The sequence below is a fragment of the Topomyia yanbarensis genome, chromosome 2 (assembly GCF_030247195.1).
Source record: "Topomyia yanbarensis strain Yona2022 chromosome 2, ASM3024719v1, whole genome shotgun sequence".
Taxonomy (NCBI): domain Eukaryota; kingdom Metazoa; phylum Arthropoda; class Insecta; order Diptera; family Culicidae; genus Topomyia; species Topomyia yanbarensis.
Genome location: NC_080671.1, coordinates 114874397 through 114895429, shown reverse-complemented (window position 1 = coordinate 114895429; position 21033 = coordinate 114874397). Strand labels below are relative to the sequence as shown.

At 37.7% G+C, this 21033-nt stretch overlaps 4 protein-coding genes across 6 annotated transcripts; 2 read left to right on the top strand and 2 right to left on the bottom strand.

Annotated features, from left to right (window-relative positions):
• Nucleotides 1-3655: 3655 nt before the first annotated feature.
• Nucleotides 3656-6665, bottom strand: LOC131679257 (transducin beta-like protein 3). Of its 2 annotated transcripts, XM_058959961.1 has the most exons (4): nt 6538-6665; nt 6343-6462; nt 6213-6269; nt 3656-6086 (listed from the first exon to the last, which is right to left on the bottom strand). In XM_058959961.1, exons 3-4 carry the CDS (start codon nt 6239-6241, stop codon nt 3707-3709), a joined length of 2409 nt encoding a protein of 802 aa, XP_058815944.1. In that variant the 5' UTR covers nt 6242-6269; nt 6343-6462; nt 6538-6665; the 3' UTR covers nt 3656-3706. The 2 variants fall into 2 exon arrangements, with proteins under 2 accessions (XP_058815944.1, XP_058815943.1); XM_058959960.1 differs by lacking the exon at nt 6538-6665 and having other exon boundaries at nt 6213-6351.
• On the top strand, nt 6337-7813 carry LOC131679262 (transmembrane protein 186). The gene is made up of 2 exons (XM_058959966.1): nt 6337-6869; nt 7370-7813. Exons 1-2 carry the CDS (start codon nt 6524-6526, stop codon nt 7681-7683), a joined length of 660 nt encoding a protein of 219 aa, XP_058815949.1. The 5' UTR covers nt 6337-6523; the 3' UTR covers nt 7684-7813.
• A 1487-nt stretch (nt 7814-9300) lies between these two features.
• LOC131679261 (small ribosomal subunit protein uS7m) lies at nt 9301-10242 on the top strand. Its single transcript, XM_058959965.1, has 2 exons — nt 9301-9459; nt 9517-10242. The coding sequence occupies exons 1-2, from the start codon at nt 9425-9427 to the stop codon at nt 10160-10162; spliced, it is 681 nt and encodes a 226-aa protein (XP_058815948.1). The 5' UTR covers nt 9301-9424; the 3' UTR covers nt 10163-10242.
• Nucleotides 10160-12020, bottom strand: LOC131679259 (glyoxylate reductase/hydroxypyruvate reductase-like). 2 transcript variants are annotated; one of them, XM_058959964.1, is made up of 4 exons: nt 11653-12020; nt 11212-11573; nt 10378-11144; nt 10160-10316 (listed from the first exon to the last, which is right to left on the bottom strand). In XM_058959964.1, exons 2-4 carry the CDS (start codon nt 11370-11372, stop codon nt 10198-10200), a joined length of 1047 nt encoding a protein of 348 aa, XP_058815947.1. In that variant the 5' UTR covers nt 11373-11573; nt 11653-12020; the 3' UTR covers nt 10160-10197. The 2 variants fall into 2 exon arrangements, with proteins under 2 accessions (XP_058815947.1, XP_058815946.1); XM_058959963.1 differs by having other exon boundaries at nt 11212-12020.
• Between the last annotated feature and the right edge of the window lie 9013 nt (nt 12021-21033).

Genomic DNA, 21033 nt, shown 5'->3' with positions numbered 1-21033 from the left:
TTCCATTAAAATGCGTATGCGGGCAAATGTTGCATAGCCTCCATATTGTGACAAAATAGCTTGAAACAAATATTTTTTTGTGCTTCACAATTAGTATTTTACATCCTATTTCACAAGATCTGGATTCACCGCTAGGTTGCGTCAAAAAAAATTCCCGAAATATGCCTATTTTTTCGTGTTCTAAAGTGGTGTAACCTTTTAAGGCGAGGGTGGTAAGGGTTTCAGCGTGGAAAAAACCCTTTTTTGCGAATTTTTTAGAACTTTGCATGAAAGCAAATTCATCAAAACTGTCGTACATTATAGTGTAATATTTCAACAACATTCTGTAACGTGCCAACGTCTCTGGCAAAAACATGATTTGCGGTGTTATCTGCCATTCAACAACTACCTAACCGATTTCTTTTAAACTTTGCATACACATTATATGTAAAGATTACCTAACCCCTACGTTGAGTTTTTGAGATAATTTTTCAATTAAGGGGGGTTTTACTTATAAAAAGTCAGATTTTTTCGTGAAAAATAGAAATTTTTATTTAAAATGAGTAAAAAGCCCTAAATTTAAAATTTTTCACGAAAACTCGTAGGGATTAAGTATTTTTCACATAGAATGTGCATGCAAAGCTTGAAAGAAATCGGTTAAGTAGTTTTTGAATAGCAGGTAACACCGCAAATCTTGTTTTTCCAGAGACGTTCTACAAAAAACTTCGTCACTGAGTCGTGTGTCGATATTTTTGTATAGGAAAATTACAGTATATTATTGAAATGATACACTATAATGTAAGAAAGTTCTGATCAATTCGCTTCACACAAAGCCCCCTGAAAAAATTTGCGAAAAAAAATGTTTTTTTTTCAAGCTGAAACCCTTAAATCCGAAAATCAATAGTAGTCCGTCTCCAGTTCTCAACGAACAGTGTCGACGTAAGTACTTGTCGTGCGAAATCAGCCCGATACCTGGTGAAGATTAGGCCTCGATCATATTCCTGAACAGAATACCAGTTAGGTCAATCCGAAACAAGGTAAAGCGTTTGAGTAACCACGGCAGGTGACGTTTGAAAACACCACACCCCAACAAGTGCTGTGATCGAGGATGGTTAGAGTAGCATAAATTAATCTTCAGCATGAACGTACAAGAGCTATGAATCTATCCTGCCTCGTGCAGGAAGGAAAATCTTCTAACGTTTTGGTCCAAGAACCGTATTCCCATAAAGGAATCTTCTATATGCTGCAAAGACCTTGTCTTCGGGGTTTTCAACAAAAGTGGCATGACAAACCCACGTGATATGCCTCGTGCATGTATACTTGTAAATAGTGCTATTGACGCATGTTATATATCCAATCTCAACTCACAATATTTGTGCTGTCACAGTCATTATATCTCTTGACAACATAAACAGAACATACGTCTATTGTTTGGCATACTTGTCGCAAATTGAAACATCACCTTCTGATGATTTCAAAATGGTTGTATCATACAGTGGCAGAAATGGGTTTCCACTCATAATCGGCAGTGATGCAAATGCCCTCCACATAATTTGGGGCAGCTTAGATTTCATTGTGAGATAAATACTTAAGTTGCACTAATCTGCATATATTTAATGTAAGAAATCGACAACCTTTGCACGATCTGACAAAGAATAGGCGTTAGATGTAACTCTCTGGTCTGGCGGTATAATGCATAAGTTGGTGAACTGGCTCGTACCCAACGAGCTCGAACTGTCATTTTCTGATCATAAATACATCGTCTATAACCAATTAAACGTCTAGATGTAGCACCTTCTAGCAATAAAATAAAACAAACAAATCGTTCATACCTACAGTTTGCCACGCCAGTACTCTAAGCAAGTAATGCTATCAAAAAACAATTGCTTAAGCCAGTGTGATCAATAAGGCACCCTTAGGGGGCCATACACTAATTACATAAAGGTATATGGGGGGAAGAGGAGTTTCAAAATATCTTACAAATTCTTATCTGAGGGAGAGGGGAGGGTTTGTAATATCATAAAACAGTTTAAAAAATTAAATCCATAAGGAAAATATTCTTTTTAATAAGAAAAGGGAACTATTTTCATTTGTACCATATAATCCTTGTATATTAAACAATATGAGTAATTTTTTGGCTCTTGGTTGTACATTGTTCTGTTCGGGAACTGGAGTCACAATATGCCTTACAACTTAAGAAGTGTTGATACTCTTCGTGTTGTTAGACCGACTTTGTTCTTTTCAAACGTTCGATTCAAGCCCGCAAGGTATCTGGAAAATGTTCTAACATGCGTCTGCCATAGATCTTGAATGTCGAATATTTCCAGAGTGTAAACTGTATTTTAATTCAAGAAAATTCGAAGATGTTTAACTCGGAGCTATGCGTACGATAAGCGTCACAGCTGGAATTCAGAATAAATTCATGCCAGAAGAGGTTATAAACTCCTTTAAATTCTACATCACAAGAAAATAGATTCAAAGGAAGTGGAATATAGCAAAGCAAATCATGTGGATGAAAGCCGAAAAACGCGATTTTTGGCGCCGCACAATAGGATGAAATAGAAAAAAACGCCGGACATTGATATTTGCGAGCAAACTATTGGTTATAGCAGTTCGATGTCTTCAATAAAGTTTTTTTATTTTTTGAGTACTTTATTACAATGGTGATAAATTTTAATTTTTCATTTATTGTTTATATGGTAAGCTGTCTATGGAAAGTTTGTAGGGTAACTTAGTTTGAGAGACTGTCGAAGGTGCAAAATTTCTATCATTTAAAAGAAAAAAAAGTTATAAAGTGAAACATATACATATCGTACACCCCCTTAGCTTCTTAGTGTAACTTTATTGGATTTCTGACATTTTCGAATGTTTTAGAAAGTTGTATAGGCTTTGAAAGTAGTTTTGTGGAACATTCGTAATCTATGCAATATTTCTTCTTAGTGGAGAAAAATTTAGGTAAAAACTATTTTTCTCCATCAAGGAAAAATTTTTTTGGCGCGTGAAGGGTACAAAACCAATAACTAAATTAGTCATACAATTTCAGTTTGGACTTCGTCTCATCCGAAACTGACACTAACTTAGTGACAGGACTAAGCTAGCGCAAGATTGATGCTAGATCCAAAACGCAAATGTATGTGCAAAATTTTAATGGGCTGACTGATTTTCATTAAAATTTAGCATACGGGGTGGAAAAAAGCTACTTTTTGGTCTTCACTTTTCGTAGCATGCTCAGTTCAACCGTACTTGCACTGAGTGTTTTGTTTGAACTATCAAGCAAACAAATGAGCTCATTAATTCGTGGAGGGATATTTGGCTATGCACAGCGATATCTTGTATGATCCACGTCATCCCACTTTATCGAAAAACGTGCATAGGCATAAGAGCCCGCAACTAATTACAGCACAAACCGTGGAACTAAACAGAACGTAGAAATGAAACACAATCTCCTATAGCGATGCTATGGTGAGACGGTAATGATTCAGTTCCCAGTCCGACTGCTCGGCCATTTTGTTCGGTCACCAATGATAAGATCCAACGTATATCATGCCACCGTAAACAACTTGGCGTAGAAGCTTATCCCCTACTTGTTGACTCAACCCAAACATCGGCAAACTTCGAACGATCGTGCGCGTAGAAAAAGAAGGGACATGTTCGGATCGACAAATAATCGGAAATATTAAACTACTTAATTAAAACGTCGCCGGTCGTGGAGGGGCGTAGGATTAGCCTAGACCGTGGGTGGTTTATTGCTTTCACGTGTGACGGCGTGCGGTTGCATACACTGTAATGTGTACTCGATGAACTTGAGATCCTTGGCGTACTCGGTCATTCGTTTGAAGTGGCGTTCGGTGTAGGGAAGAGCCGCTTCGAGATGTTTGTTCAGCTCGGATACATGGAAGTTTCCAGCAAGCATCTCCTGTAGCAAAATATTCAAAATCAGTTGGGCTGGTCGGCAGTTTTTACTGTTTGTGTTCCATTCAATGGCATGCTTTAACAATGTTTCCTTGTGATCGTCGCGAAGCCTGTGTACGGTATCGGCAAGCCCCTGCTCTTGGGATTTTATTACGGCGGTAATGATTTTCAATGTCATTAGAGGTCGGTCTAGATTAAGTGACAAACGGAGGGCTTTTAGAAGTTTTTTATCGTTCACAAGATTGCTTAGCTCTTGTTCCTGGAGCAACATTTCGTTGCGTTTTGTTTGCTCTCGTTCGATTTTTTCTTTCGTAACATCTTTCCACTTGATCAGTTGTGAGTCGGTACCGCCACTATAGATCACCGATTCATCTTCCGAAACACATATCGCCCAAATTCGATTTTCATGTTTGTCCATTGTTTGAATGCACTCTGAACTCTTGATGGACCATAGCTTTAGCAAACCATCGGCACCGGCGGAAATGAGCTGCATGCCGTTGGAGAGAAACTCAACTTTGAGTACAGAACTTTCGTGACCTTCCAGAGTTTTTAGGCAGGTCATGTCGGTTAGTGACCACAGCTTGATACAGCAGTCAGCTGCATTTGTTAACAGAATTTGATCGACGGGTGAAAACCGAACGGCCCAAATTCCACGTCGATGACCTCGAAAAACCCCAACTAAAGTTAGATTTTTAACATCCCAAAGCTTGGCACTTTTATCTTGCGATCCAGTCGCAATCAACTGATCATTAGGGGATATACATACACAGTTAATGTCCTTATCGTGTGCCAATTCCGTCAAAGAACAGTTCAACCGGGTGAATTCCCGTTCGTCTAATGTTTGATTAAATTCTTTGGGAATTTTCCAAACTTTCAAACATTTATCTTGACTTACGCTGGCACAGAACTTCCCCGAAATTTTGCTTAATGCGACACTTCCAACAGCATTCGTGTGCTTCAAGCCTATTGCGATGCATTGAACAAGAAATTTCTCTACATCGTAGGACCATAGCCGAATGGAATTATCTTTTGACGACGAAAGAATATGTTTATCATTGGCTGATAGAGATAACACGATATCCGCATGTCCTTTCACAAGCTGACAGTTCATTGAAGACGTGTCATAAACCTTAAAATCGTTGCTGTTTGTTGCCATTCCAAGAAAGCGATCCTTCTTACCAAATAAAATCAAATCTAGAATCTCATCGCTGAAACCGGACAGTTGCTTGACACACTCGAGCGTTTTGATATCATGGATTATGATGTTGTGGTCAGCAGTGACTAAAGCTAGTTGTATAGTTTGCTTGTTGAATAGCATATCAGTTACAGCCAGTCCACCTTCTTCTGTTGCTTTTGTTACTAGACTGTTGCTTTGCTTAAAAATTATCTTAGTTTCAGTCATTTCCCAAACTTTTATCAAGCCTTCTTCACCTGCACAGGCAGCATAAACCTTCTCTGCTTTAAGTTTTTGCCCGTGAAGGTTGATACCCGCAGGAAGAACAACGACGCTCTCTATGCTTTCATATACGGGAATTGTTTTAATCGCTTCTTGTGTTTCGTAGTTCCACAGAATTAATATTTTATCCCTTCCAGAAGAAACAATGAACTTTTTATCATTTGAGAATGAAACAGCAGTCACTTTCGAAAAGTGTCCCGAAAAGGTCTTGAGAAGCTCTCGCGTTTCATAGTTCCACGCATTTATTTTGACGTCGTCTCCAGCCGCCAGAAGCGTTTTCAGGTTCGCATCAGGATGGAACACTAGTAGATTGATCACCCCCTGGCATCCCCTAAGGGTTCCTTTACACACCTGCTCCACTGGATCCCAAACCCTAACCGTCGTATCAGTGCCACCACTAGCAATCAAATCGTCAATATCGCTGAACACCAACTTCATGATCGGACCCAGATGAATGCCCCGCCACATTTTGTTGACCTGTTTGCTTTCCTTGTTCCACAATTTGAGCAAACCGGACCGATGGGCAGTTATAATACTTTTACCATCCTTGCTTAAAGCAAAGGTATAGATAATATCCTCATCGTTGGCTTCTCCGAACGTAACGGGTTCCGTAGAATCATCTTCCGCTGAAACTAGGCTGATGGTGCCGGAATTTTGACACAAAATTTCCCTGCCATCGGAACTCCATTGAACTGATCCTCCGGTGTAGAAAGCTTTGTATTGATTTTGCACTTCGTATCTAGAAATATGAAATTTCATAATATTTCAAACAGTCGTATCGTAAACAATCAGCGGTGCATTTTTTTTATTCCTTTAAAAGCCGATTTCTGATGCAATTGCATGTTGTTAATATTTAGATACTTACACTTCTTTTAGTTTTATTTTGGTACTCATTGTAGTTAAGTTTACACTTTACATTAATCTACAAAAAAAAATTATTCTGTGGAATCACGCGCATAAGTAACTTTCGAAATAAAAGTTCAAAACAAACGCACGTGCCGGTTGATTGTCACAGAGTTATCGTTTTTAGCGTTTTATTGTTAGTGTTCTTGTACCTCCTTTCATTGCATCACGTTTGTTTGTGTATTGAACTTGCGGTCGTCTTTTTTGATTTCCTGCGAAGAAACATTGATTATACATTATAATTGGATCGCCTAAATAAGTGAAATAAGCAAAATGATGTATTTTACCCATTTGTGCAGATTTCCTCGTTTTGGCAGCGTGATAACGATGTTCCCTAAAATCGGATTACAAGTGCAATCAACGAAGCTGGTGCGAAATTGTTCCACAAAATTGTTACCCAACGAGCAAACTCCTGTCACGACATCAGAGCTCGAAACCGATAGTGATCTTGTTACGTGGAACACAATCTACCACTTTCCCGGCATAATGCTCACAGCTTCAATCAAGCGGTTACGCATGTACCCAATCGGTTTGACTGCAGTTTCTGTCCCTGCTTCTATTGGACTCGCATATGCCGATGTTTGTTCTCTCGTGACAGCTCAGATTTGTGGATCGGTTGGTATGTGTGAATTTTGTAGCAGTATTCCAGTCTAGGGGCAGATCACTCTAAGAATGTATAACAAATTTGCATCAAATTAGAAAAAATGCATTTAATTTCCATTTTTGCATCAGCTTTGCACTCCCTCGCGGAAAAGTTTGTTTAACAAACGTCCTACGCTGATCTACTTTGTTCGACGTTTTGTTAAATGTAGGGCTAGTTTTTCTTTAGGGTTTTGACGTCTTACACGCAACGCAAACAAACTTTGCACGCAACGCAAAATACATCATGAATTTCTATATTGATGGAAATAAATGTATTTAATTTCGCTGATTTTTAAAAATGCATCACAAGTGATCTGCCCCTAGATTCCAGTAAAGTCAGTCGGATGGCTTCCGGTAGAATGGCTCCATTGACAACCGATTTCGACTCGAAATAAGTTGAGCCGGAATTACGACTGATTTTGTGGCCGGATTTACGGGCTAGTTTGGGTAACGTATCTATCTGATTTTGCTCTATAGGTCTCGCGACAACTCTAACGCTACTATTGTTTGGCTATTTCACGAACAATCTGGTCGGCTACGTATACACTGACGAGAAACTCGGGAAAGTAAAAATATCATATGTGGATTTGCACGGTAAACGGCAAAATCGAATATACCTTGTTGATGACATTGTGCCACGAACGGAGTTTGAAAAATCCTTGCTAAAATTTTACTTTCCGATTAAAAATCATGACAACGGTGAAGTGTACAAAATAATCCACCGGTATGGAGAAATCTACGACACACAAGCATTTTCAGCGGTATTTGGAAAGGAACACGAATTTCAATAAGCAGAAAATTGTAGTATATTTTTTTTTGATAGTTAAAAAAGAAAATTGAACATTAAAATGTTAACATGTCCGAATGCAAAAAAAAACTTTCATAGATTCAGACAATGAAGTCGCGAGCAGTTAAAGTGTCATGTCTAAGTAATGATAATCCTAGATAAGTATGAGAATTCCGCAATAAATTTGCCATTAAAACTAACATTACTGCTCAACCGGGAAAAATCCTGTAACAATATCAGACTTGTCATTACTTAGGCTGCAGCTGTTACAATACATTCCAGGGCTAGAAATTGTTTTCTTTTTTATTTTTCATCCCCCATACTTGTACTCACATACGTTCTTATTGTGGTTCACAAAAAGACGTTGGATAGCTGGATAAATACGACTTTTTTCTATCCGCACGTCCCGTCTCAGCTAGAAACAGTTCTTCTTAGAAAAAAAAAAAGTTTATCTGATGAATATCCTTCATTAATCCATTTCATTTGACGTTTTGTTTGATTTGGAATGTTTGGAATGTGACACGTACAACGCAATACATTCTGACATTCTGTTTTGTTCTTCCGTTGAAAAAAGTAAACAAGAGATATAGATATAGTCCTATTCACAATTAATTATTTTATAGTGGCTTACAAGCAAGCGAAAAATACTAACGTATTCATGTGATGAACATATGTGGTTTATTCCAAATATGGTGTTTTTAACGCAAAACTTGTAGGGTACAAGCCCACAATTTTGTCAATCATTCAATGGGCTCTACTGCTGTTATAAGCATATTTCTTGAGCGTTTTTTCAAAACGTCATATCTGCAATGAGTTACTCTCTGTTTATACTTTCTCTTTCGATTTTTACGGCGTCACTATAACACTTTTCACTTATTTTACAGTACAGATCCATAGCCGGTGGTTTTAGCTAGCATATTATGCAAAGAGCTGAGGGATAAATGTTAAAGTGACCGAATTATTAACAGAAGAGAAAGTAAACAAAGAGAGTAACTCATTACAGATATGACGTTTTGAAAAAAACGCTCAAGATTTGTCTCATGTTCGGCAGTCTTTTCCATATCGAGTAAATTATTTCTTCGGCATATTTTTCTTATTACAAAGGTATGCAAAAATAGAAATATAAAGATGGATTTTAATTTTTGCGCCTTAAGCAATTTGTGCTAAATAATCAGGAAGAATTACAATGCTATTTCTCCTTAGACTGACTTGATTCAGAGGCTGTTAAAATGTTCTTTTTTATTTTCTAATAAAGAATATTTTAACAGCTTTGGTTTAATAAAAAGAAAGAAAAAATGGGTCCTGAGAATTTGAACCAAAAAATATACCAAGAGGCTGATATGGGTGTTGACTGTAGTTGAACTATAATCATAGAAAGGTATAAAAAGTATTCTCAATATGGTGAGTACAGAATAAGTAATTCTGAAACAGTTCAAAAGATTTTTCTCGAATGAAATTTATACAGTCGACATCTAGGTGGACATTCAAATTAATAAATCGATCACTTTTTTATCGAGATAATTTTTGGACGATTTATCATAAATCCTAAATGGGACTCCATGTTTAGCCTTCACTGTTCGATGCTATTACGTTGTTTTGTACATGTCAGTTTGACGTTTGAGTTGTAAACCTCAATGTTTCTTGCCTTTCATATTATGCTAGGAATGTCCTAGCCTAGATACCATGGTATTATCATACAAAATTTAATATTTCATTCGACAACGGTAATTAATTATATAGTGGAAATGTTCCGCAACATTTTTGCAAGGGCAATATTATGGTATGTATCACATTAGTTCTGTATCTTGGCACCTTATAATCTAGGTTAACATTTTAGCCCAAACCGGTCGTTCAATTTACCGTCGGCTACCATGTCCCAGTACGGACCACAATTTGTACAGCCAGTGTTCAAAAAAGAAAATATCGCAGCTCTCGAGGAAAGTGGTGAGATTGCCCAAATAGCTCACGTCCCCGTTAAGGCTGCCAGAAACAATGATTCATGTTCGGTCTTCCATAATGACCTGGTAAGCCAGTTTATCAATTATGTAATGAAGAAGGGAGAGAAACGGTTGGCCAGACAACTGGTAGAGAAGGGCTTTGAGAACATCAAACGACTACAGCTGGAACGATACCATCTGGCAGAAACTGACGAAGAGAAAGAAAAAATTGAGTTGAATCCAAGGGTGTTGCTGGCGAGAGCGGTTGAAAATAGTCGACCACTGTTGCAACTAACTCCGATCAAGAGAGGTGGTGTAAGATACCAAGTACCGGTGCCGATTACAGAGAAGAGATCATACTTCCTAGCAATGAAGTGGCTGTTGGAAGCTTGTCGCGAGAAGGAACGCACGGTACATTTCCCGGAAAAGATGGCTTGGGAAGTCCTGGATGCAGCTGCAAATCAGGGAAAGGTCATCAAACGGAAGCAAGAATTGCACCGTCAGTGTGAGGCCAATCGCGCTTTCGCGCATTACAGATGGAGCTAAGAATGCCTAGAATTATTTTTTTCTATTGTAAGAAATTAAATAAACGAGGCAATCGGTCTTTGGCCATTTAAAACTGATAACACATTTCGTACGGTAATACAAAACATATCCTCAAGGCTTTTTCTTGTAGAGGTTCCGAGATGCGGGACGATCACTAATATTTTGAGAAGTAACAAAAATCAATAGGTTAAAAACATAGTTTATATGATACTCACCGACGTTGGGTAATTTCATAATTGGATCAGATGGAAGCAAAGGTTCTGGGGTCATTACATCAAGCCCAGCAGCAAAAATTTCTCCCTTTCGGAGAGCTTCGACCAATGCTGGCTGGTCTACTATTCCGCCTCGTGCAACATTGATCAAAACACTTGTCGGTTTCATCGCTTGAAATGCTTTGGCATTGAACATTCTGCTTGTTTCGTTCGTCATCGGACAAGCAATAAACACAAAGTCACTTTCCTTCAATAATTCATCAAAGCTTACGAACTGCGCTCCAAATCGGCCGGCTTCTTGTTTTTCGCTATGCCCGGTATAAAGCAGCCGACCAATGTCGAATCCTCTTAACCTTTTTGCAATTGTTTGTCCTATGCCACCGAATCCTACAATTCCTATTGTCGATCCAACTACATCTTGCCCCAACATCCACTGGGGTCGAGGCTCCCACGCGGAATCCAAAATCTTTAAGCGTCCTTCGTGAAATCGTCTTGCGGCTGCAATCATCAGTCCAATCGCAATGTCCGCAACCGGGTCGTTAACTACTTTGGGTGTATAACCCAACGCGATGCTACGCTGCCTAAATTGTTCGGCATCAACATAATCCATTCCGGAAGTCATCGTAGAAATGACCTTTAATTGAGGGCCTGCGATGTCCAAGACTTCGCCATCCAATCTGTCGGAGGTTAACCACAAAATTCCTTCAGCTCCTGAAGTTTCACCCAAAATCTCATCTCTGCTGGTTCCAGTACAGACGGTCACTTCACACCTTGAATGAAATTGTTTTCAAATTTGTGTTGCATTTGTGATAGGGTCAAAGGCCAAGGTCAACTAACTTGCGACGGAGAATGTCAATGTAGCTTACCGGAACGTCCGAACTGGTTACCAACAATCTGGGCCGATAGTGGGCTGGAAAGCAGTAATCGTTGACTACGGACTCCAGCATAATCGATATGAATTGTTTAGCGGTACTGAACGAACTGCGGCTGATTCGCATGTTGATTGTAGCTTAGTATATATTAGGGTGTCGCTAAAAATGGTCGTGCTCAGATCTGAGTTTAACTGGGGAGTGGCTAGATAGAATTCCCTAATATCGGTAGGGTCACTAAAAGTTTATCGGTAGTTAGCGGTAGGCCGGGTTATTGTCCCAAAAACGTAGTATTGACATAGAATTTTAAAATACTGACAACACAGATCTCTGACCAAATCCAACCCAAAAAATGAATGTAATTGTAAATTTATTAGCTTACGATACCCTGTTGGTAACATTTGTATACCTTATGTCAGGTCAAGGAAGAAATGAATGTTGAGTAGGATGTGTCCAAAATCAATAAAAATCGGTAGTTTTCGGTAGGAATAACAAAATATCGGTAGTTTTGCCTTGGTCGTCCGTGAATCGGTAGGGAAGATCAAAATCGGGAGGACTATCGATAAATCGGTAGGTCTGGCCAACCTGGTCATGCTTTAAAAATCTTAAACCATTGAGATATCTGACGTTTAAAATACGCACACTACCGCTCTCCTTCCAGGTCCAGAAGCGGTTTGTTTGCCACCCAATTCGCCGTGTAAAAGTTTTGTCTTCCGCCCAGGGATACTAGGTACATTTTTTAAATGTCTTCACATTTTATAAAAATAATAGGTTTGTTCCAGTACACGGAAGTCACTCCAGAGTAAGTAGGAGCAAAAAATCTTTGCTCCTTTTCACTCCGGTTTGCTACCAGAAGAAAAAAGAGAAGAAGAGAGTACAGGAACGATTTTCTCCGGAGTACTTCCAGTTTCTCCTGGTACTGGAACAGACCTAATGTCTTCATTAAATGACATTTCGACACAGATCTTTCAATAGGGCCAAAGTCGCAATGTACTCAAATGGAGAAAAATCAGTTTCAATATACGGCGATGCTTTTCTAAATGTAGTTTTTATTGTAGGTATAAATTACTTTATGACCATGTTTTTCCGGAAGCATCTATGGTTAAACCTTATGACAATATAACAAAGAATTTAATTCCTATGTGCTTTTAGTGGGTAGAAACTAAAAAAATGCTTACGCCCAATTTGCATCCCAGTCGTGATTTCGCCCTTCAGCAACCACCATTTGCGGAAGGGCTAAACGGTGTACATAATTTTCATAAGGGCGCGGTAAAAGGGCTAAACTGACTCTGTCTTGCTGGGTAGGGCTGGGTAAATGGGCGAGCTTGACAGTATACTTTTTAATAGGGCTCAGCAAATGGGCGCATAGAAACCCAATGTAAATGATAGGGCGCGTGCATCTTTTCTTCGAATTTCATGAAAATATCGAAATATTCGAATGTTTATGTGGAACAACTATCGAGTAGACATGATCCTAGTAGATATTGCTTATCATTTATATAATAGAACCGCCGTTTAAAGAATAATTTTGTGAATAATAACCGTACGCCCGGTTCTGCCAAAAAATGTAAGTTTAGCCTTTATATTCCATATGAGAAGAAGGGCCTAAGTCGAAATCTCGAAGAAAATGCATGTTTCGCCGTTTTGTTTTCTTTAATTATAAATCGAACTAAAAACCATTTTAACTAATTTTCACCTCAATCTTGTAGTATTTTTGTCGCATAATGTCATAATAGCGAAAATGCAGTTTGTTTACATTTGCGATTTAAGCCCTAATGAAAGATCTATGTCGATTTTGTCTTCAACGGCCAGGATTCTGAATTGGTTATTGATTTGAGCCAGAAATCAGCATGACATCCGAATGAATTTGTCTTTAAAATGAAAAATATTTCACAACATTTTAAATGTCTTCAAAATAAAGACAAATCTTCAAATCTGGCATCTCTGCTACACGCCACCGAAAAACTCTACGCGGTTAAATAAAACAACCTGAGGAATAAGTTCTTTTAACTTACTTTTGAGTTGTGCGTCGCTTTCGCACTCCCAGTAAAGTTCAGCCGGAAATGAACCGGAATTCTGGCTGGTTCCAGTTCGTATTCCGGCTCCAGTGACACAACCGATTCTAGTTAGAATCGGTTGTGTCACTGGAGCCCGTGGAACTGGAATTCTGGCTGGTTCCAGTTCGTCCACGGGCTCCAGTGACACAACCGATTCTAACTAGAATCGGTTGTGTCACTGGAGCCGGAATACGAACTGGAACCAGCCAGAATTCCGGTTCATTTCCGGCTGAGCTTAACTGGGCTTATTAGTGTTGTCAAAAACAAAAAGAGAGATTCGACTCAGTCGAGGTCTTCCGTGGAGGAAGGTACTTTTGAGTTGTTTGGGGTGAACTCAAAATTAGGTAAATTCAACTTAAATTTGAGTATAAAAAATCTATCAATGAGTTGTAATTTTTGCCGTGGTTAAATGGAAACTACCTTCAACACGGTTTACCTAATTTTAAGTTCCCCCACGATACCACGAGATTGAGTCAAAGGAACTCAATTTTAGGTAGTTTTTCGTTTCCGTGTATAAAGTTCTATGCAAACGATTTCACTCACACTACTTGGGGGTTTGTTTTCCTCCAGCTGTCATATATAAAACTGTCAGCCAAATTAAACATTTGAATTAGCTCTCGTAAAGTATTTATAATGGTGTTGAAATGCTTTATGTCGCTGTAAAACTTATTCTGGGGACGTACAATTCCGGTTGGTCATATTCCATCATGAAATTAATCCGACCGAAAAGTTATTTTCGATTTGTTTTCCTCCATCTATGACAGGTGGAGGAAAACAAACCGTTGAACACACTAATACAGTTACAGATTGTCAAGTACTCTATACACGCAGAAAAATAATTTTTAATGTCAAATAATATGAGGGTTGAAATAATAAATTTACCAAGTTGTTCTGTGTTCAATAAAAAATACATGTTTATATAAATAAAACAATTGTTGAAATAATTCTGAAGAATTTATTGGATCAAACATGGAAAATAGTTGGACCAACAAAATTTTTTATTGATTTTATCATAACAACAATCGAAACAACAAACAACTTTGTTGAATCAATGAGCTCGTTTTGTTGAATAAAACTAATAAAATATTTGGATCAATGCATGTCAATTGTTCAATACAAGAATTGTGCATGTTTGATTCTATAAATTATTTCTTCATTTGTAATCGATAAAAATTCTTTATTGTGAACCAAGGAATTTATTAAACCAAATTTATTTTTTTGGTTAGATCAACCAAAATATATTTTGAATCAATCTTACAAGTTTTGTTATCTGTGCTTTTGCGAAGATCGACACAATTATTATTTGTTCCAAACAAATCAGTGATTCTAACAAAAGCATGCAGCTGATTGATTCAAAAGGACTGAATGCATTACATCAACAGTCCTTGTTGAATTGAAACAAATAAAAAATAAAAGTTGCTACGAAGAAGAAAACTTTTTCCATGTGCGTCAATGCTGGAGAAATTCGCTATTTTTAAATCAGGGAATTCAGATTTAGGTAAATTCTTATAGTGCTCAGATTTTCCGGACTCGAAGGGCGCAAGTGCAGCTTGAAAATAATCAAAGGTTAGTGAATAAATTAAGTCGAATGCACACGGTGCGTTTTATGGTACCTTCCTCTATTCCAGAACTCAAACAAAACACCCTGTGTGGCTTAAAAACGACAATCGCAGAACTGAAAACACGTCACCGCACCAGAGATAAATAATACCCGTTCGAGAGGGCAGTTTCCTGTACTTCATCATCTCTGGTCCAACAGGAAGACACAGCGTATTCGTGCGCCTTCTGCAATCTTTTTGGAAAAGCCGAGACTCTGAAGCACTACATTATAGCGCATATCTGGAATAAACCACTCGCACGGCTAAAGGTACTACATAAAGGGACGGTGATTGGAATCGTATGCGCTGCATGTAATAAAATTTCATTTCATTCCAAGCAAACCTACTGCGGAACAGGTTTGGAATCCCTTATGGATTCTCGCTCAAACGCAACAAACGATTGAGTCGGAATCGGTTGTTGCCTTTGAGCTGGAACTCATAATGAATCCATTCAGAATTCCTAACCGATCCCGGAATGGGTTTGACTGGGCCATACTGCATCCATTCAGGATTCCGAAGCGGTTCCAGAATGATTTGACTGCGTAAAATTAATGCGTTTGTAGCCTGTTTTTCGAGAAAGGCCAATAAGTCAATGGCAAGTATTTACTTTGTGAGGTTCATTTGTACTGATGTTATCTGTTGTCAGCGAGTAATGGTTTGTTCTAAATTTGTCACCATGACAGTTGGCCATTAAAGAATAGGCATATTTTATATACAATAAAATTGGTTTTGCTTCAATATTTGCTATGCATTGATTCAAATATTTGTTATGTTTAAAACAATAAAAGGTATTATTTGATTTAACAAAAATGTTTTTTGTATTGAACAATTGACATGCATTGATCCAAATATTTTATTAGTTTTATTCAACAAAACGAGCTCATTGATTCAACAAAGTTGTTTGTTGTTTCGATTGTTGTTATGATAAAATCAATAAAAAATTTTGTTGGTCCAACTATTTTCCATGTTTGATCCAATAAATTCTTCAGAATTATTTCAACAATTGTTTTATTTATATAAACATGTATTTTTTATTGAACACAGAACAACTTGGTAAATTTATTATTTCAACCCTCATATTATTTGACATTAAAAATTATTTTTCTGCGTGTAAAAGCGCATAATAGCAAAAGTGAACGGCAAAATGTAGTAAAATAATAGTTATCAATTATCTCCCTGTTATCTTCGCGAAAAACATGTAATATGCTTATACGATCCTGCAATGAGTAAATGCAGAGGTGATAGTAGAATTAATAGCCTTCTATGTGCTTCATTTGTTAAATAAATTTAAAAATTGCAAGGAAATTTTCACACGCGATTTTCTCCGTTTGACGTTTCTGTTAGATGATGTAAGTAAAAAACGCTCTAGAACTACCTAAAATTAAGTACTTTTGACTCAATCTCGTGGTACGTGCAGCCCAGTCACCAAATTTTCTTGCAGAACCCGGTCAGCGTGGCAAGCACAAAGTTAGCAAAAGTTGAACAAAGCGAAATTGATGCTGGCAGAGTTTCTTCGAGCATTTTGCGCGATTTGTGCGAGAATTCTGGCAACGAATTCGCTCAAATGCAACAACAGTTTCTGACAGAAGCGATTAAACAAAAGAGATTATAACTACACAGCAAAAAAAATCTTGTGATATCACATCAAAATCGCTGCACATCGCTCTTTAGATAGAGTAGTGTGATATTACACGAGTGAGTGCTATGTGGAACGACGTAAACTAAATGATGCAATGAAAAGGATGTGTTGAAGAATGATGTATTGCACTCAATGCTATGGCGAACGATGTGATAACAAACGACGTAATGTAGAATGATGTAATTGCAAATGGTGTAACGGCCTATGGTGTAATAACGAACGATGTAAAAGGGAACAATATATACTCAGGTGCACTATAAACGCAAAGTAAAATATTGCTCACAAAACACTTGATTAAATCGTCTGTAATTTTGTGAAATCTTATTATTTTTGGAAAAAAAATTTGCAGCTTAATCCTTCAATAGGTTGTCATTCGAGTTGTCATTATACGCGCCCTTGAAACCGTTTTTGGTTTATCCATATATGATCTAACCTATTAAATTTGGCACGCATAATAACAACATACTAATAAAGGACTCCACTTTTTTAGTCCAATCATATTAAGATTTGAAAAAGCTACAGATTATATCAAGCGTTTCTGGGGCCAATATTTTATCCGGCGGTAACTGTGCACCTGAGTAAGATAGAGTGAGTCGCTACAAAAAGTATGAAAAGAGATGTGATATGAAAGCTTTGGTAGTCAGCTAAATTTTACATTAAAGCAAACTATATTTTAATAAATTTGGTATGTTCGAACCTATAACTTGTTAATAAATAAAACATTTGTGTTTGAAAGAAAAATTTAACTACTTTGGAGGCCATTTCACAAATTCCAAAGGAAAGGAAACAACCGATTCCGACTCAATAAACCTGTAAATCCAGTCGAACTCGGCTACCAAACGAAATGACGATACTAACACACCTGGTGATGATATATCAACTACATTCGAAAATGTCTTCGATTTTATACAACTTCAAAACTGGAGTTGGACGTCTGTTCTCTGTGATTATACGTCCATTCAATGGCGCGGTTGTGTGATTGATTTGCGCTCATGCGCTGAAGTCGACGTCTCATACTGAAAATAAAGGAAATGATATAAATTATTGTTGTTACTATTAACGATATGTCGGTCTGTCCGATGTCGATCAGATTTTCTGAGGTGAACTAGGTTTAATCGCGTCTTACTTCGCAATTGAAAATTTGAGTATATAAATATTCTTGTTGCTTTTCGTTTTTACATTTCTTACAAAAGAAATGTATAGGATTCGCTCAAACTTTGAAAACTTTCTCCGAGGCCCGGAGGGCCGAGTTTCATATACCAATCGACTTAGCTCGACAAAATGAGACAATGTCTGTATGTGTGTGTGTGTATGTATGTATGTACAAAATGTCATGTAATTATCTCAGCAATGGCTGAACCGATCTTAATGAAACTAGTTTCAAATGAAAGGCCTAACGTTGCCATTTGACACTATTATTTCTGATTTTCGATATGTTGTTTACTTTCTGAGATATGGATTTTGTCAACACACGGCAGGATTTTTGCAAATAACTTTTGAACAATGTAATATTGCTCACAAACTGCACATAAATAGAAAGCTTGTAAAAATACCTTTCCAACAAGCTATAGATTGCGCAAGCGGCGAAGATATTAAACATTTTGTATTTTTATTCCTCGCTTACCAATTTCCACTAACTAAAAATGAGATTGTTTCATACAGAGTATTGCTTTACTGGTGTTTTAGGGGCAAAACTAAACCGATTTTAAATATCGGGGTATGAAAACACATCTACGTGATTCAAGGAATTCTATGTTGAGAACATTTTGTGAATTACAACAGAGAACAGACATCCATGATCGAACAAAAAACGTGTGTAAACATTTGAATTAATATACAAAAAACACTAGCGCCGCCACACCAACCTATCCCAACTATCCGTCAAATCGATTCCGGAACCGGTTCGAAATTCTGGATGGATTCAGCATGGAATCTAGCTCAAAGAAAACAACCGATTCCGGTTCTATCGGTTGACGCATTTGAGCTGGAAGTCATGCTGGAATTCCGAATCGGCTCCGGACTAGTTTGACTGGGTAGAGGAATAACCGCTGTCAATTCTGTCGCACTCAGCCACAAAAAAACATGACGACAGTAGCGCACCTGGTTTAGATATCCAAACTTTCTTCGAAACCAATAGAGATTTTACACAAGTTGAATGCTGAAGATGGACGTCTGTTCTCTGTGGAATTACCTTTATAACAAGTTAACTATTTCTCAAAAATCAATATATAAGTTCACTTCAAAGACAAAATTATTTGTTGATAAAGAAACAGTGAGTTCTAGTATTTATCCCTTGGATTAGGCATTGCGATCAATCATGAGGTAAATGTTGGATGGTATATCAATACACAGATCAAAAAGTAATTCACCTAGTCGTGAGATAAAAGATTTCTCATATAATTATACTCGTGGCGTCACCGAAAGCAACTGTATGTTTGAAGCCCAAAAATCTAGCGAAAATTTAGCTCTTTCCCAGTTAAGCTCAACCGGAAATGAACTGGAATTCTGGCTGGTTCCAGTTCGTATTCCGGCTCCAGTGACACAACCGATTCTAGTTAGAATCGGTTGTGTCACTGGAGTCCGTGTGCGAACTGAAACCAGCCAGAATTCCAGTTCATTTCCGGCTGCACTTTACTGGGTTTGCAAGATTTAGGTTATACTGGTTATGGCGCAAAAATTACTACTTACATTATTTATGATAAGAATGTAAGAAATCAATATATCATAATAATATACCTATAAAAATAATATCACTGCATTAACCATCATTTGCCATTCCTCACACGCCCCCCATCTCTCTCTCTCTCTGTTTCTCTTCTATCGCATCTATCTAGCTATTTCTGTATCCATTTCTAAGTTGCGTGATAAGATCTTCTGTCAATCTGAAATATTTGTTAATTGTAATTGCGAAGGTTTGAGAAAACAAAACTATTTTTTGTCTGCTACATCAACTCAATTTTAATTCAATTGTATTCAAAGCCTGTATCTACACTATAATTAGGGAAATTCATGGCTATATCAGAAAAATATTTGGCTTAACTGGATAATATGAAAGTTTGACGATGAAAATTTTCAAAAGAGACATTCCACGTGCGATATTTAAACTATTCGTATGTCTATTGAATTTTGAATGAAATATATGCTCAAAGACTGAAAGCAGAAGCCAGCAGGATTGGACTTGCCATCAACGTTTCGAAGACAAAATACATGAGAGGAAGAGGTTCTAGAGACGACAATGTGAACCTTCCACCCGAGTTCGGATTGACGGTGACGAAATCGAGATGGTCGACGAATTCATGTATTTGGGCTCACTGGTAACCGACGACAATGATAACAGCAGAGAAATTTAGAGACGGATCTTGGCGGGAAATCGTGCCTACTTTGGACTCCGGAGGACGCTCCGGTCGAACAAAATTCGCCGCCGCACGAAGTTGATTATCTACAAGACGCTGATTAGATCGGTGGTCCTCTACGGCCACGAGACCTGGACTATGCTCGTGGAGGATCAACGCGCCCTTGGAGTTTTCGAACGAAAGGTGTTGCGTACCATCTATGGTGGCGTGCAGATGGAAGATGAAACGTGGCGCAGGCGAATGAACCATGAGTTGTATCAGCTGCACATTCGTTGTATTGGTACGAACTTTCATGAAAATAACGGATCAAAGACCAAAAATATCCACAAATTAGATCCAGGAAAAGAAGTTTTCCAAAGTACCCACTCTCGATGGGGGATGCAACTACGATGTGTCTTCTAACTTATCGTCGTCCATATCTGGATATACTGAGTAGTTTGAACCATTTCTTTTTCACAGTATTGGTCTGTATAGGACTTATTTATTGACATATTGCCTGCACGAGAATTCCGAACGAAACAATATGAAAGCTATAAGGATGAATGGGAAGAGACTGCATTGCAATCAACTGAATGCACGGCTTTTATGCTATCGACATAGCCAGACATTTCACACTATTTACTTCAATGCAAATAAAAACTTTGAAATATCTACCTGTCTCATTCACGAATCGCATTCTCCCTGTCGTTCTCTGTTCAAGCGGTTTGAAAGCACATGTGACCTTGTCCCACTTTACTATATTCAATTGCGCGTTAAAATACTGGACCAGTAAATTCTATTCTGTACAAAAATCTTTTTTTCGGGAATATGCGACCAAAAACCAAAAACTTCGAATTCCAAAGCAAATTGAACGTTCCAGGTTCCTGATAACTAATTAAGGTCCAACAATAAAGTAGAAACACCAGATAATCTTAAAACGACGCCGTCAAGTAAAGAAGCATGAAAACAAAAAGAATAAAACCAAAAAAAAAATGGAAGCTCTAGAAAGTCCATTGCATATTTATTAGACTTTTCTCAGAAGATGGGATTTTCAAAAACATTTCAAAACTTTCTGATGCAATGGTTCTCCAATTCGTAGAATCCGGTATATTCATTTTCTTCATTCAAAAATGTTTTTAGCTTCAAATATATGACCATTTCTTT